At 35.2% G+C, this 18,455-nt stretch overlaps 1 protein-coding gene across 4 annotated transcripts in view; it reads left to right on the plus strand.

Annotated features, from left to right (window-relative positions):
- LOC101406061 (aspartyl/asparaginyl beta-hydroxylase) overlaps positions 1 to 18,455 on the plus strand; it is a 218,922-nt gene that overhangs the window by 36,158 nt on the left and 164,309 nt on the right. For 3 of the 4 annotated variants that reach the window (XM_087420526.1, XM_087420528.1, XM_087420527.1), the window contains exon 3: positions 3,173 to 3,241. In XM_087420526.1, coding sequence (XP_087276652.1) covers positions 3,173 to 3,241 — 69 coding nt within the window. Of the gene's footprint in view, positions 1 to 1,472; positions 1,518 to 3,172; positions 3,242 to 7,863; positions 8,044 to 18,455 lie in introns of all 4 variants that reach the window. The other variant, XM_087420529.1, reaches the window with a different exon arrangement.

An 18,455-nucleotide genomic window follows, 5' to 3' on the forward strand; every position in this document is an offset into this window, starting at 1 on the left:
TAGGTACTGGATAGGTGTGTGTAGGTGTTGGTATAAGGGTGTGTAGATGTGAGTGTGTGTAAGTGCTGGGATAGGGGTATGTGGATGTGATTGTGTAGGTGTTGGGATAGGTGTGTGTAGGTGTTGGTATAAGGGTGTGTGGATGTGAGTGTGTGTGTATAGGTGTGATCTGTATGCTGTTCTGAGGAAGTTGCTGTGTTATTCTGGTAGTTGTCCTCCTTTCTCCTCCATTTTCCTTTTCTCTCCCCATAATCATTGCAGTTTTTTGTGATTTTTTTTTTTTTTTTTTTGTGAGGAGATCAGCCCTGTGCTAACATCCGCCAATCCTCCTCTTTTTTTTTTTTTTTTGCTGAGGAAGACGGCCCTGGGCTAACATCTGTGCCCATCTTCCTCCACTTTATATGGGACGCCGCCACAGCATGGCCTGCCAAGCAGTGCGTCGGTGTGCGCCCGGGATCCGAACCAGCGAACCCCGGGCCGCCACAGCGGAGCGCGCACACTTAACCGCTTGCGCCACCGGGCTGGCCCTGTGATTTTTTTACATTAATGATTCTTTACCATTTTTGGAATCACACTCCTTTACTTTTTTCACCTCACCAAGTCTTTTTTTTATTTTGAGATAAAATTCACAACATAAAATTCAATGTTGTAAATACTTGAAAATGTACAGTTCACTGGTTTTTAATATATTCATCATTTTATGCTATCATCATCATTATCTAATTCCACAATATTTCCATCACCCTCCAACCCCCCCAAAACACCCAGTCCCCCGCTCTTTCCCTCTCCTGGAAAACACTAATACACTTTCTATATCTATGGATTTGCCTGTTTTGGACATTTCGAATAAATGGAATCATACAACATGTGGCCTTTTGTGTCTGCTTTTTTTGCACTTAGCATAATGTTTTCAAGGTTCAATACTTATTCCTTTTTAAGACTGAATAATATTCCACTGTATGGATACACCACATTTTGCTTATCCGTTTATCACTGGTGGACATTTGGGTTGTTTCCACTTTTTGGCTGTTGTGAATAAACGGCCTTCTTTTTTAATAATCAAGAGAAAGATGTGGAGCCTGTCACTGAAAAAAATGCATATTCTCTCTATGTGCAGTGTTGCACAGAAAATCTCCTCCTTCCATAGAACCTCCTGTTTTTCTGCTTTACTTGGTAGATTATTGCCATCTTTCTGGAGTAAAAAAGGCAAAGAGGAACAAAACACACTTACATGTAATCTGCCTTTTGTTGAAGCTTCTCATTTTTGTTACTTTAAGAGAGTGTTTCTGGGTAGGTTGATAGAGTGATAGAGGAAGAATTTTAGTTTAGAGACAAACTTCTTAGTAGACCTGTGCTTTTGTTGACTGACAGTGATATGCTGCTAGGGAAAGTCTGTGAAACAGAAGAAGAGATTTAAAGTGTTTGTACCTTTGAGCACAAGTAACAATTTTCATGTTTTTACATGCATGCAGCCAAAGCAAAGGACTTCCGTTATAACTTGTCAGAGGTACTTCAAGGTAGGCTATTGGAGATGTGTTTTAAGTCTCTTGTGTTAGTCTCTAAAACCTCCTCCTCCTCCTACTAATTTAGTTATCGTCTGCATCAGAGCATGTAAGTGGTAGGACCAGTTTCCCCTTTGAAGTCTGTCAGAAAGTGTAGTATTTTCTATCTTTTTAATGTTATTTGAGCTCTGTGCTGTATATAGCCTCCACCTGCGGATAGATCAGTGCTTTTCATTTATATTTTCTTAGCAAAAAAAATAACTTCCTTATCTCTCCACTGTTATTATCATCATCGTTTGTAATGTGTGTGTGCTTTCTAAACCAGACTTTTCCATAGCAAGTTAACTATCTTCCTATGTAGAAACAAGACTCTGGGAGGGTAAAGAATGGTCATAGCCACTGTACTCCAAAAGTTGCCTGCTCTTACACAATGTTTTAATTTACGTTTTATTAAAGAAATGGTAACAGTGCTGCCAACTGGTGTTTTATAATGCTATATTTGTGAATGTTGATTAAAATATTGCTATGCATTATGTCTCTTCAGAGCCATTTTCCAGTGATGAATTATAAATCATGTTGATTTTAGGACGTTTTTTAGGAAATTGAATGTAACTGACTCATATTTGAATGCTAAACATAATAGTGCTCTTAGATGATAAAGGTTTATTAGAGCCTTAGAATATGTATTTACTGTTCTTGAAGAGGAAAGGCCGTAGTGGTGGTGCCTTCTCAGCTCATCTGTTTTAAGCCTTCTTTTTTTCCTTAGTAGTAGATGGCCAGTGCTAATTAAGTTCTTAAGTAGGATAACTGCAAGTTTTCCTCTATAAATTCAAGAAGCCAATTATACTTTGTTTCCAGAACAGTGTTTTTTTTAAGGTTGATTCATGATGCTTTTGTTGTAAATCATTTTTTTTTAAATTTTATTTTTATTTTTTAATTTTTTTTAATAATTTTATTTGTTTGTTCTCCCCCCACCACCAAAGCACCAGTAGATAGTTGTATGTCATAGCTGCACATCCTTCTAGGTGCTGTATGTGGGACGCGGCCTCAGCATGGCCGGAGAAACGGTGTGTTGGTGCACGCCCGGGATCCGAACCTGGGCCGCCAGCAGCGGAGCGCGCGCACTTAACCGCTAAGCCACGGGGCCGGCCCTCTTGTAAATCATTTTTGTAAAATATAAAATTAATTGTCCTCATATTATACTCAATGATTTCTATGTAGTCTTTATTTGAGGTTTGGTGGGTGTTCTTTTTGTTTTGAATATTGATGGTGTGAGGAACTTTCATACTTTAGAAACACTGCATTTCATGTTACTGTTAGAAATGGATCGATATTGTTTCTTATATATGTTGAAAATTTTACCTAAAATATTTTTCAGCAGTATAATAAAAAATTATTCTGTAGTGATTAAATTTAAACCTTTAAAGAAAATATTATTTCAGTTATATTTCTTAGATTTGTTAGGTGGACATTTCTTGAATCTCTAAGTGAATTGCTCTCAATTTTAGGTAAGATATTTATTTAGTACTGTTTTTTAGGATTTAAGGAGGAAAGAATTGCATTGACTGGTAACATTTATGGCTGATGTGCAGGACTGCAATAAGTGGTTAATACCTTATTAAATTTGTTTCCCCTTTGTTTCCATATCCATCTTTCCTCCCCTCTTGTAGGAAAACTGGGAATCTATGATGCTGATGGTGATGGAGATTTTGATGTGGATGATGCCAAAGTTTTATTAGGCAAGTACACATTTTATTTTTTGTTAGTGGTAGTAAAATGCTGGAAACATTCAAGAATATTTTTGCTTTAATAATATGTCAGTCATATACATTTTATGGAAGATATTTTCCCACTTAAACCATATGTTTTTGTTGAGATGTTAAATGGCTTAATTATTTTTCTATAAACTGTCACATTTCACTTGACTTTTATAAATGGATAAGTATATAGCTCTTGTACAGATATTTTTAGTAAGTATAATAATTTCATATGTTTTCAGATTCAAAGCACTTCATATTCTGAACTTAATATTTGAACATATAGATTATGTCTTAGTCTGTTTTCAAATATGGTAATTACAGCCATTCTTTAGCATCATTTGACATAATTCACTTCCATTTGAAAATGTAAATTTCAAAAAGCTTATGTAAAAATGTCCTATGTGTATTTGAAAGGTAACATTAAAATATGAACTAGTAGTCTTTGGCCTGTTTCTTTATTTTGAAAGTCTTGGACCCTTCTCTTTCTATCACCAGAATTACTTGTCTTTATCATTGAGATGTTTGTTCTAATAAATAAAGATGTGATATTCCTTCATTTGTTTCAAAATGCTGTCTTACTGGAAAGGATGGTGCTAATTTTAATATGCAAATTTTTTATTCTGTGGCCTGGTGAGATATGTATTTCTGCTTATTAAATAGCATCATTTCCTTTGCTTTAGTATGTAGCATAATATGTATTAAAACTTTTTATATTTAAAGTCTTTAGGAAAGTAATGAATATGGCATGGTATTATACGCCAAATTTAGTAGAATAATGGCACAAAGAAATTCTTCCTAGACACACAATTTTGTGTATATTTTATGAATACGAAAAAATGGGATGATATCACATCTGTAACCAATGAAACTTTTCAGGAGATTAATCTTACCTCTTTATAAAACCGTAAGTTCTAAATATGAGAAAAAGTTTTAGTTGTGATTAAATATAATAAAGCTTTTTAATTTTGACTTTAGTTTATGTTTTCTTATTACTGCTCAGTGGGAATTATGTTTGCTACTTAACAGTGGAAGCTTACTATCCATGAAATTTCTTTCCCTGTCTTAACTTTGATAGAATTTTCTATGTAATTCTGTTATTACATATCTAAATTTGAGTTTCTATAAATATAGTAAATACTCAGAAGACTATAATCCTAGGCATGTGAAAGAAAGAAAATTATATAGAACTTAGAATGATGCTGATTTGCTTGCCTGTAAATGGTTTATTACTCCATTATATTACTTTACTTTAAATGTTGGATTCTGAATAGTAAAACTTTTTGTATTAAAGATAACTTGATGTGGGCCAAGTTCCCTTATTTTTAGAAATAATATTACTTCTCATCTACTATATTTTGTTGATTTTTTTGGGAGAGGGGCTTAAAATCAGCTATCTGGTCTGTCAGCTAGGAAGTGTCAACTATTAAAAATTAAAACATCTTATTTCTTTTATAGAACACACTGATTTCTATAGCAAACTTACATTAATAACTTGCTTTTAGTTTGATATTTTAGATTTTAAAAGTTTATTCACCTTAAGGTTTTTAAGCAACCATTAAGAGTTTAATTAGTTGTAATTTAGAACATTGCCATTTGCAGGTAGACACATAAGTGGTACAGGCAAATCTTAACTTGTTCCTTTTACAAAAATTATATACTTGGAGGTCGAGCCAAATTTGCTGAATCTGAGGGTTCATTTTGGTAATTTGACTATTAAATGCACAAAGGCTAAGATTAACTTATTTTACCGTATATATGTAGGAATTCACAGTTGGCTGTGGCTGTAGTAAAGTTGCAACAAACCAAAGTTGAATTGTCAGGCTCACTTATGCCCTCTATTTCATTTCTGTAGTGTTTGAATTCTCTGCACGAAATATAACCTTGACTGAAATTGAATTTTATGACTAAAGTTCTTTTCTAGTTTGTGAGGTTATTGTAGCTTAGTTGTGGCTCTATTACTCACATGTGGTTATAAGAATCTGGTGAAATTCTTGGAGTTTAGAGACATTAATGGGCTCTGTATGTTGAGGGAGAAGTTATGGGGGGAGCAAATTTAATGAGTGTATACCCAAAAAGGAGCCATACTTTCTGGGTACATTCTCATTGGAGAGGCCACTCAAGGGTAAGGGTTTTGGATTAAGGCAGAGGGAGTTCAAAGGGAAGCATGAAAGCGAGAAAGCGGAGATTGGGGGAGAGCTTGGCATGGTAGGTAGAGTAATAGTTATGTTGAACTTCTGTAGGTTTGGCATTTATTTCATTAGTACTCCTTTCTGGTTTCTTACATCAGAATATATATTCATATCTTACCAATCTGAGGAAATATATACATTCGTGTATACATTTCTTTTACATTTTAAGGTGTGACTTTTCTTGTGAAATGTAAGGAGAGAATGAAATATGTGTGAGTAAATCAAGATCAGTAGCCATTATTAATTTTATTATTTCATTATTTCTGGCCATGGCCCCCTTATGATATACTTTGAAAATATTCTAACTCTATTCTGGTTTACGTAGCTTCCACTTTTATGGCCAAATTATCAAAAACAAAGTATCTTTGATTTTGGTTTTGATTATTGAAAACTACATTGTTTGAAATGTATTGTTTGGAAACTTGTTTCCCAAATAAAATCAGCAGGAAAATGATCTGAAGACTAAATGCCGAGAGTAGCATCTTCTTAGAGTAACGCCACCTCAAGATTACATAGTTATCCTTTTGTCCTATGACTAGCACCTAGCTGGCACCATATCAGGTATGGCTGGAGAACAAAAGGGAAGCCAGTCAACAATTCCTAGAGCCTTGACAAACATTCATAGACAGGATAGATGCATGAGTGAGCTGAGGGACAGGACTGGACCTTGCCCAGTCAAAGGCATTCACACTCTGCTCTGTGGGTTACACCTACTCTTAGAGGTTAAGAAAGAATTGTATATCCAAAGTATTTTCCTTTTCTCTTTGGATTAGTATTTTATCTTAACCACAGGAAGGTTGCATAGTTGGGTAAATAGTTTTGTTCAGATACTTTTGCGTATTTGTTGTACACGTCAGCCTGTCATACTGAAGGGTGGTAAAGTTTTATATTTTATATTCGATACTTGGAGGTACTTATATTGGAAAATGGAGAAAAATAAAAATATTTAGCCTAAATATACAGCTATGGTGTTTTAAGGCAGGAAGAAGAAACAGTGTTATTCCCACAGAGACTTGGGTGGTGGGAGTACAGTTCTCCTCTGTTCACAGCACTTGTGCAGTTCAGTGAAAAAACATTCTGAGTTTGTCAAAAGTAATTTAAATACCAAGTACAGTTTGTGTCCCGCGCCCCTCCCCCCCCCCAATATATGAAGAATGACATAGTTCTTCTATGGACTAAAGTGGGGAAAATTCACTATGATGTTTGATATTTATACTAGTTGTCTTATTATTATCCGTTACTTGCCAATCTTGATTGCTGGTGGTTATGCTACGTGGAGAAATTCTGTGTTGCCAAAGCCTGAAATACTACGTTAGTGGTTATAATCTGAACAGCTCTAAAGTCATGAATGTTCACATTTCTTATAGCTAGAACACGCCACCCTGTTTTTTTCCTCCTCAAAATTATGGGTCTTGCTGTATAGACTTTGGCAGTGTTAGTAGACTTTAATACCTACTGAAGCCAAGAGACCTTTCCTACCCAAAGTCGATTCTTCAGAGGAAAAAAACAATGATAAAAACAATACGTACTCTGCTTTCTTCCATCATGGGGGCCTGTGTTGGGACTGAGACTTAAAAACAGCAAGAGTGAGGGGTCTTTGCCATAGAATTTCATGGGCTTATGGGGAGAGAGCTTCTGAATGTTTCTGTTGCAAATAACTAGCTAAGGCCTGATTGAATTTCATATTGGTAGTCAGAGTGAATTATTATTAATAGCTGACTCTTACTATTGGCCAGAACTACAGGACCGTGAGTTGGTAGCCAGAGCGTTGTAGAGCTAACATATTTTATAGTGTTAAAATTTTAGTTATCTGAATTACATAATTTGAGTACATTTCTACCCGTGTATGGAGGCTATGATCAGTAATCCTGCTATTCATATTAATTCTAGAGTTTCCTGAGTTAACTCCAAGTCCTAAGGGGAAAAGTTTGGGGAAATGAACCTTTCTATTTTCAGTGAATATGTATTGATATATGTAAATGTTTGTATAATCAACTCTCGATAATATCTGGTTGGTAAAGGAGCAAATCTAGAGGTTGTCGGAAGTATCTATCTTTTTGCCCTCATACTACTTTTACTCAGTCTTCCCATTGACATTAGTCAATCGATTTTAGCTGATACAATTTTGTGTTTTTCAGCTTTAGATTCTCTAATGAGACAAAGGCAAACCTGGTTAGGTGCCGGTAGGAATGGTGAGGATTGTTCAAATTGTGCCTTTCCTTGAGCACATATGATTGAGAGTTGATTGTAAAGTGTGCATCTTAATTGATTTCTTTATTTTCCAAAATATCTTTTCTGTAAACTTCTGTGACCATGATGCACATCCATTTTGAGATCACTCTTCCTCAACTTCTTTTTCTGCCTAACTGCTCTCCTTATTTTCTCTTTCTCTCTTCCTTTATTCTTATGTAGGCCTGACCAAAGATGGCAGTAATGAAAATATTGATTCCCTTGAGGAAGTCCTTAATATTTTAGCAGAGGAAAGTTCAGATTGGTTTTATGGTTTCCTCTCATTTCTCTATGATATAATGACTCCTTTTGAAATGCTAGAAGAAGAAGAAGAAGAAAGCGAAACCACAGATGGTGTTGATGGTACGTCACAGAATGAAGGGGTTCAGGGAAAGACTTGTGTCATTTTGGATTTACATAACCAGTAACTTGGATTCAGGGACTGATGTCATTGCCTTATGAAAACCCTGAGCAGTCTCCTTTTTCTTCCTTTCCATCGCTCACCCAGGGCTTAATGTGCAGTGGGGCAGCTGCGGTCCTATAATACAAGGCAACCACGTGATATTTTCCCTCAGTACAGCTCCTAGCTAGTCCCTTGCTCAGCTCCCCCACTTCTAGTGAAGAAAGTAGCATTCTCCATTCTTGTAGTAGCCTACAAAGTGCATTGAGAATGATGTCCTTGGTGGTATAATTGGTTTCTGTATCGTTTTGTTTCAACTTATGTATTCACTGAACTAAATTTAGAAACTTAATAGCAAATTGTTTTGTGATTAACCCTTGATGCTTGTCTTTCTGACACACTATTAATTAAAATGATTATAATTAAATGATTATAAAAATATTTCTAGCATGATTCATGAATTAAATGCTTCTCTGTTGATCTTTAACATGACTGATGTGTAAAATGATGGCTCTTAAAAAAGCTGATTTTTTTTTGTAATTAATTTTTCAGGTTAATACAAATTTCAATATAAAATTCTGTATTAATGGTGCTTTTAAAATAATTTGAAAATAACCCCATGTTTTTGCCATAGGGTAGTTAAGTTACTATATTCAGATAGTAGTATATCTGAATATTTCTGTCTATGAAAGCAAAATTTATTTTTAATTTCATTTTCAAATATACATCCAGAGAAAGTAATTTGTATTTTTTTGGAAGTAGGTGTATTACTCAAGAGGGAAAATGTGAATATGTATCTTAAGTAATGTTGTACAAATTAAAATTATTCATCCTAAATAATAGTCTTTTTCCATTTTTTTCTCTATTACCTTATTAATTGGCTATCAACTTTGACTTAGCCATAATATATGATTTTTAGATTTATAAATTAAGTTTATAAACGTGATAATTCCTTTTAGGAGCATGAGTTTTTGCCATTAGAAAACATCTTTGAATCAATTCCTTTAAAATGAGTTTGCTTCAGTAATAGCAAAAGGAATTGTATTAGTCATATATAATATGCATTTCTTAAAATGAGATTTCATCCATTTCCTCCCTCAAACAAAGCTCTTACAGCTTGAAATCGATAAGACCTAAGACCTTTGGTTTCTGTACCCTCTTAGGGAGTGGTGTTTCATGTTTTTAAATCTCTTTGAGCTTCCATAAAACTTAGTTTTGGTTCTTCATAGAGCTTAAAATTTGAAAATGTTTGCATTTTTTAACATTTTAATCAAATTGCTTTCAGTAAGTGGGTTATTCCAAGGGGAATTTTTCCAAGGGGAATATGACAAATTTAGTTTCTTTGTTAGAAGTCACTCTTGTGAACTATGCGAACGATAGCCTGAACGTAAAAGTCTCAAATCAGAACACAGGAAGCACATCAGCTTCTCCCTCCACTCACCATTTACATGTGTCAGGGAGAACCGTCCAATTTGCTAATTTTAGCAAAGAAAAAAGCATTATTCTAAAGCTACTTTTGGAAATGGATGTGCATGTTGTACATCGGGTGGTGATCTCCTAAAGCTTAAATGGCTATTAGAACTCCAGTTTGTCTTTCGATAACTATTTGGAGAAATTGATTCCTTCTGTTAATGTTTCTGACAGTCGAAAGCTTCTGATTTTGAAATGTTAATATTCTGGAACAAATGAGTATAATTTAATAATGTTCTTTCTGAAAGGTTATGCAGTCTCTGTCCACATTTATTGTATCTTCCTCTCTGCATTTGAGTACTGTGAAATATCCAAGTTCGTTAGCTTTAAATTCACAGGCAATCTTAGGTCTCACTCTCAATGAAATTCACTTAGCCAGATGTCTGAGATGTATTTTTTAAAGCAGTCTTATGTTTTAATGCTTCATTGCTACTAACTCTAGATGTTTGATCAGTTTATAAGAACTGAATAATTAAATTTGTGTGTTAAAAATGTTTGGAATCATTAATTTCTCATCTGGCTCTTTTTCTTTTTGTCATGGTACTAATGCACATTTTATGTACAGAAATTAATTATGCTTTCAGGATATGAGGTAGTAATTAGCCATTTATTTAGTACCCCCCATTTATTTAGTATTGAGGATGTGAGATAATAATTAGCCATTTATTTAATAACCCCCATTTATTTAGTATTTAGCATGTGAGATAATAATTAGCCATTTATTTAGTAATCGGCCCTTTTGAAAAGCCTCTGATGCAGGTAAAATCCAGTAGCTGGTGAACCCCTGACTTCTGTGACTTCCTTCAACTTGTGCCTAAGGCTTGTTTTGGTGAAAGAAAATAAAATTGTTTGCAAAACTGGTGTAGAGTATTTCAAAACTGATCAAAATTATTTCACTTAAATTTTATTTAAGATATATAATTCTTAATTTTCTAAGGATTTGTTGTGAAATTTTCTATTTAATAGTATAGATATTTTACTAGCCTATGTCTTTTAAACTTAGCAACTTACAAAGGCATGATTGTATTCTGTACGTTTGAATATTTATTTATAGTTACAGAATTTTAAGCTGTACTATATTTACTTTGCTTTTCTGATTTTGAACAACCAAAGGAACTTTGTGGAATACACTCTTCTTCAGATGTGGTGCTGTCTCTTCAGAGCTGCCCTTCTTGCTTCTTCGGACCGATACTCTGCCATTTGTCCAGTTGGAAAGGGACTGGGTTCTCTGGAGTTTGGTGCAAAAACAAGGAATTGGCACTCTGGGGGTTTCTTTTCTGCACTTTAGCTTCTTTCAGCCCTGATTTTCCCTGGGACGAGAGTGGTGGATGTAAGTCAGTTGAAGAAGCATCTTCTAGGTGCTGAGGCCCAGCTGCCAGCTTGCTGCCTATGGGAATCATGCAGATGCCTTGGACATAATGGAATGCTGGGTGGTCCTGCTCTTTCATCTTGTATTGGATTCTTTATTCTAGAAATTATCTCCCTGTCTTACAGAGCTGTATCCAGACATGAAAAAAAATGTTTTTTGTTTGAATTCTGATTTTTTTTTTTCATTTACAGTTAGCTAGACTGAACAAAATGTTTCCTTGTCTATCCTGATGTTTATAACTTTGGAGAATTATCAAAAAGCAGCTATAGGCATAGACGGTTTTTCTTTTTTTTTTTTTTTTTGGTGGGGAAGATCAGCCCTGAGCTAACATCCATGCCAATCCTCCTCTTTTTTTTTGCTGAGGAAGACTGGCCCTGGGCTAACATCCATGCCCATCTTCCTCTACTTTATATGGGACACCACCACAGCATGGCCTGACAAGCGGTGCATCAGTGTGCGCCTGGGATCTGAACCCGGGCCGTCAGCAGCAGAGCACGCACTTAACTGCTACGCCATGGGGCCAGCCCCCATAGACAGTTATTCTTAATTCAATCCCTTGGCAGTTACACCTTTTGGGAATTGATACCCAATGACCCTTTCTAGATAAGATTCTAGTCTATAAAACAAGAAGTTTTCTGTGATTTGGGCTGTGGAATTTTCTTTGATCACAATGCATATTTGGAGCACTTTTATGAAATCTAGTGACTCAGACTTTATTATCACAAGTTGATCAATGAAACAGTGTACCAAATTCTCTGCCTCTGTTATTTGTTGAGAAAACCATGGAATACATAGGAGTGGGTATTAACTAGACTGTGCACGCCTGGGAGTTAGCAACCATTCGAATCCCTCTTCAAAGCTGAGCCTAGCATGTGATATTTATTAAATATTTTGCGGGGTTAGTTCTGATGAGTGAGAACTGCAGGAGTTACCCATTGCATAATAAAACATTGACTTTTTTTTTTCTTTGAAAACCAGGTTAGATAAGTGAAAAAATTATTGGACATATTTTTTTCAAGAGAAATGACAATTTTTTTTTCTTTTTTTTTTTTTTTTTTTTTGGTGAGGAAGATTAGCCTGGCCCTGGGCTAACATCCATGCCCATCTTCCTCTACTTTATGTGTGGAACGCCTGCCACAGCATGGCTTGATAAGCGGTGCGTATGTCTGTGCCCGGGATCTGAACCTGCGAACCCCAGGCTGCCAAGCAGAGGGTGTGAACTTAACTGCTGTGCCACCAGGCCAGCCTTGAGAAATGACATTTTGAATTTTCTGCAATAAACTGACCTGTGTTAACAGAGGTCTTCAGGTCACATTTCTGATATCTCAGTTGTATTTGAGTCTGCATTTTATCTTCATCCAAACTCTCAGTCTCTGGATGTAATCGCTTCCTAAATTTGTAGCCTTTCAGTTCTCTTATGTTCTAATCCTCCCGTCCCCACTCATCTTAGAGGGTTGGAAGGTTTGTAGCTTCCTTTTTTCAAAACATCTGTGATAATATTGTTACAATATCTATTTAAAAATAAAAAGGAAATTGGTGTAGTGTCCTGACAAGCATTTTTACCAAGACCAGACATCCATTCTAGAGCAACAGTCTGCCTAGCTCACAGAACCTTTACTTAGGCATTTGGGCCTCTTTCTGCTATCTGTAGTCTGTTAATGTTGGAATAAATTGTGATGTTTCAGTATGGGAAGGAGGAAGATGAGAAACAAACTCAGTGACTCAGGTCTCCCCAGGGACTATGGGCGTGACTGAAGTGACCTAAGTGTGGAGTAATACCCAGCCGACCAATTCTAGGGCCAACTCGGAAAGTCGGCAGTAGCTGCCTGGGGTTCTGTAATGGAGCCAGTATCCTAAAATTCAGTCTGTTACATGTGGTGGAACCACACGTCCAACAATTGGCTTCATGAGTCAACATTTTAATTCCATACGGAACATATCATTTTGAAAATATGTGGGCTAGAGGCCCTGCAGCAGTTGCCAAAATAACGTTAATTAGCTTTAGGCAACTCCCTCGTGTTCTAAGGGAAGAATACAAGACCACCTTTTTCAAATTTCTGTTTAAGAATTCCCAAATAGTCAACAGAGCTACTAACAGTAATCACCTTAAAAACCATTAGAATAAACATACAGAGCAAAAAGGAGGTAAGCAACTTGGTAATTATTTATTTTTTGCCATTCTCTTTGACTATAACCACATCCTGATTCTTCTTTGATGACTCCCTTCAATTAGAATGTATTCTCTCAATAAAAACAACTTTTATCCCAGTGGATTATAAAATAGCAAGATGCTTCCTTTTCAGGCTCTAATTGGTATAATTTTCTCCGTACTACTTGGAAACTATTTTTAAGAAGTTATTTTATTGTCATTGATTTTATTGTTTGATTGAATTGTTCCCTTTTTTCCCCTCGGCGTTGACTGTGGTAATAAAGAGAGAAAAGGAGAAAAACAGGGCATGCTTGTTGATTTTTGACACTGTAGGGAGAGTCCACCTCAACCATAGTTACAAATGATAAGAATTTAATTCTGAATAGTATTAGGAGTTATGTGAAAGCAACGTGTTGCATACTTTCCTTGTGGTTTTCTCTGGGGCCACTTCTCTGATGTCCCCACACTTGTTTTTTTCCTCTACATGCTGTCACCAAGTCTGGATCACCACTCACCACTCCATCCCTGGGCTTCACGTTGTTGGGAAAAGATCTGTTCTAAATTCACCTGAATCAGACCTCTGTGAGGTGCTCTCTGCTCTGTGACAGAGTTATTGACACAAAAGTTTGACAGGTATTCACACCTTTTCTACACTCTTCCATCTTCCAGGTTCATTTTATTCTTCTGTAGAGGTGTTTTTGCCTTCTGCTTTACCAAGATGGTCACCTCTGGCTTGGGTTCCATTATCTTCATCTCTCTACACTTTACAACATTTCTTTACTCTCAGAATTTTCTTGAGTCATCATTTCCTTTCTCATTGGTCATTTTTGCAGATGTTGCATCTTCTGGTTTCTCAAGCTAACCCATTCCCTTGTGTCTGCACCTGCTCCTCTGACCACATCATTTCTCCCCTCTCTCAGTGAATCAATTTTTTTTCCCATAGACAAGCCTGTGCTTCCTCTAGCCTTCAAAACATACGAACACCTATAAAAAGTCCTTCAAACCCTTATTTGCTCACCTTTCTTTTCACCTATGTTTTCTCCTCATTGTAATGTGACTGCCTCTTCTGTGCTTGTAAAACTAATCTGAAGAACCTTACAAGACGTTTAATAACTAAGATGGGTCAGTAGTGTTCTGATCCTAAACTTTTGTTCATGCCTTCTTTCCTAAAACTGCTCTTTTGACTTTTAGAACACTGCATTTTGACTATATCATAACGGTAGGGTGGGGAGTGGGCAGTCTCATTCCCACCCCTCTGCTTTTTAACAGGAAAATCTGGGCCTGCATTGTGAGAACATGCAGGAGTCGGGAGGGGACATTAGCATCACTAAAAGTATATTTTAATGCTTTGTTGTATCTAATTTCTTTTGTACTTTGGATACTACCCATGTATTTAAAAGTTGGTATTACAAGAATAAGTTTGATATTTTCTTCTGAAATAAACTTTAGTGGAGAGTAGTCCAAGATAGCATTTAGTATTACAGTATTGGCATGCTATTTTTAATAGAGTTTAGGAAAGAATCAATTTTTGTCTGTGAAAAATAATTGTCACTCACACTGTTTATGGTGTATATGTATATCAAGTAATTGGACAGATACAGATAGTCATGAGGAACAGTTAATTCACATTTCTTTTTTTATATAGTTGGTAGTAAGACATACTAACACCTTGTTTTCCAGAATGATGATGATGATATTTCCATCAAAATAAATTGCCATTCTCAAAGGGACTATCTCATTTGATGAAAAGAAATTGCTGTGACTAGAGAAAGTGGAAGGAATTCAGGAATGGAGGATGATTTGAACAATAGAACAGAATGGGGGTGAAAACATCTCATACTGAGTGTGGGGGTGTGATTACGGTGTTGAGAAACATATAGAGTGAGTTGTACAGTTTCCAGCAGGAACAGTGTAAAAGGGTTTGGGGGCTTTCTTGAGACAACACCTTAGACCCTAGCTGTTGAGTGACAGATTGTGCCTGATGCTGCCACAACAGGAAATGAACAATAATCACTGTACCTCCCACCCTAATATGCCTAGAAGATGGATTGGCAACTTAGAATGCCATTTTGGAAAGTTTGCTGATATATGAGTATAAAGTAGCATTTATGTGACCAGGCGATGGAGTTGGGAACATCAGTGGACTGGGATGCTAAGCACGGCCTGCTTGGGATAGGAGTGTGCTGATAGGTAGATGATATTGACATTTGTTAGGAGGTTAAAAATAAACCCATTATCAGAACTTTCATTTGCCAAGAGAGAAAATAGAAAGCCCTCACAAAGTGTTTAGATGAAGAGTTAAAAAGTTAATAGACACTTACCTAATAGTGTAATTCTTACTTGCTTGTGTAATTAAAAGAAAGTTTGAAACCATGGGGGAAAAAAGCAATGATTGTTCAAACAGTAAAGATGAAAATTCTAGCATAATATGCTGCCCTTTTTTGGATGGCGGTGATGATTGAGTGGCCAAGTCAACTCTCCAGTAAAGCACCCCTGGTGCTTGTAATGGTCATCTGTGTCCAAGTAGACATCCACTGGCCCTCCAGGCACCACTGAGGGGGAAACGCCATTTCCAGTGGTGAATAGGCATTTCTAAAGCCAACGCTTGATTCTTTCAGATCTAAGGCAAGTTGTGAAGTTGACTTAGTCATAGGCTGATTACAATGCATTTTTCTGTTATAGATAGTGAAGGTAAGATTCTAAAATGACATATTAATGATAGATATTTATATGTTGAAGGAGTGTTTTATTTTAAATTTGCTTGATAGATGCAACGATTTTAACTATTTTCTAGATCCTTGTTTTTAAATTCCCTTAATATTTTCTGTTTATAACCTATTTTCCATTTGTAAATACCAACAGAAGGACCTGGTGGGGTAGCCAAGAGAAAAACTAAGGCTAAAGGTATTTTCTCATTTTCAAATTAGCCTTGAGTGAGTCAAGTTTAATGCTTGAGAATGCATGACATTTTCTAGATATGTTGTGTAAATGCAGCTACTAATGCTAAACGTTATTGCTTTTTTTGGTTTTGGGTGCACCTTTGGTCATGATTCATGATTAGTTTTATCAAAGACTTTATTAAAGAATATTCTGCCTCAAGCCTATAATTTTAAGTAATTTTTCATGTTATCGAAACTTTGTAACAGTCTTTAAATTAAGAATATATATTATAACAATATCATGATATTGTTATATATAAATTTACATATACACATCCTACCTTCCAACCTAAAACCTTCCTTAGTTTGAATTTTTCAGTTACTGTTGGAAAAAAAGATGAATTCATCAGTGATTTCATTTCTTCAAAAGCTCTGATGACACTGTCTCTTAGAGCACATTAAAAGCTAGTGTGATGAAGCTTGTAGTTTTCAGTAAAATGAAAACTTAGATTTATAATCTGGAATATAATCTGGAATACTGTATTATGTTGGTATAGAATTTGATATTTTAATTCTTTAAAATTTACTATACTGGTCAACCATTATATATAGGCTAACAGCTTATTATTACAGCCTTATTTTATATCCCAGTGGTTTTTCTTGTTCACGTGTAAATATTTAGGGAGAGGGGCATGGGGGAAGTGCATGTTTTTTTTTATAAACTTGTAGTAGTCTTTTGTGTTCAAGTGCTTGGCATATTGTTGGTAGTTTGTTTTTGGTGAAACATTAACAGGTGAAACTTCACTATGTGGTTTGCAGGGTTTTGTAATTTGTGTTTTAATTTTAAGATGAGGAGATTTTCATGTTTTAACTTTGTATCCCACCTGAATAATTCCTGGAAAGAAAACAGAATTTTCACCATTTTATTTTTATATAAATAATTGTGAAATAAATGCCCGATAAAGTATAATTTTACTTCTTGATTTAGAGAGGCAAATTAAACTATTAAATGACAGATGTAATATTTTAGAAACATTGCACGAGCATTCTACTTTTACAGTGTCGTTATCTGTGTTACTCTATGGATAGCACTGAAGTAGAATGAAGCCTCTATTGGTTGATTCTTTATGGATGCTATTCTGTATTTTTATAAGGTTTTAATAAGATTTTCAAGAAGAATTGAATAACATTTTGTGTCATGTGAGTTTTATCTGATTTCAATGGGCAAAAATGTCTTCAGCATTTTATTATATTAAAGAAATCTTTCATTTTCTTTGTTTCTGCTTAAATACTACATTATACAGTAAACACCTCGCTTCTCTTATGATTTCCTAATGAGAGGACCAGAAAGTGAAATTCAAAGATTTTGCTCGCAGCTCTATTAAACTTTATGTAAAACAAATCGAAAACAGCATCTTACATGAGATTTGAAATTATCTGTGTATTGCATTTAATTACTCTCTCCTCTGTGAGCATGGACAACATATGTGTTGGCTTAAGTGGCCCTACATAAATTAACAGGAAGCATACTTAAAGGAATACTGATTTCATAATGTTGAATATAAGCAGAAAAAAATTTACTTGTCATTTTAGATACTATATAGATAATGAATTTAAAATTTCATACTCTCATGGAAATTGTATTTTTCTTAACTAAGAAAATTAAATGGCATTTAATTTACTTTTTGTGCATTATACTTGCTTTCAAGGATTGTAAGGACAGGTATTTTAGATACAATTTTTTGTTGGAGCTAAACAGGTTTTAATTATCTTTGTACAAATACTTGCATATTATGGAAAATTGTTCTTACACTGCCAGTGTTCCTTTAATTATGTTGTTATAGTTTTGAAATGTGAGTTAACACTTTGTGTAAAATACTGTCTTTATGGATGGACTCATTTTAATAATATTGCATGTTAACCTTGTTTTAAGACGGGTCATAGCGTATTTCAAGCTGGAAAAATATGATGCAAGTTTCTAGCACTTCTTTTATAGCTGATACTTTATAGAGGTTTGCGTGTATTTTGCGCCCATTTAAAAATAGTGCATTACAGTCATTTTTTGAATGAGCATTTCATGTGTGTGGGGAGATAAAATAAAAAAAAGACAGTATTTTTGCATTAAGTTGCTGTTCTATGAATTGAGATGCTTTCAATAAACTTTTTTCCTTTGATTGGAAAACCTGAAAGTTAAAGAACTCACTAAAGAAGAACTCAAGAAGGAGAAAGAGAAACTTGAGTCAAGGAAGGAAAGTAAGCATGAAGAAAGAAAAAAGGGGAAGAAGGAAAAAGAGGATGGCCGGAAGGAAAAGAAAATTGTTGATTCAAATCTATCCAAGAAAGAGTCTCCTAAGGGCAAAAAGGACAGAGAGAAGGAGAAAGTGGGACTAGATAAAGGTGCTAAAACCAAGGAAAATAGGAAAAAATCAACGAATATAAAAGATATTTCTAGTAAAATGGCATCCAGAGAGAAAGATGACAGAAAGGAAAGTAGAAGCTCTCCCAAAC

Source organism: Ceratotherium simum, chromosome 31 (genome assembly GCF_057802395.1).
Source record: "Ceratotherium simum simum isolate JZ-2026a chromosome 31, ASM5780239v1, whole genome shotgun sequence".
In the NCBI taxonomy this organism is placed as follows: Eukaryota; Metazoa; Chordata; class Mammalia; order Perissodactyla; family Rhinocerotidae; genus Ceratotherium; species Ceratotherium simum.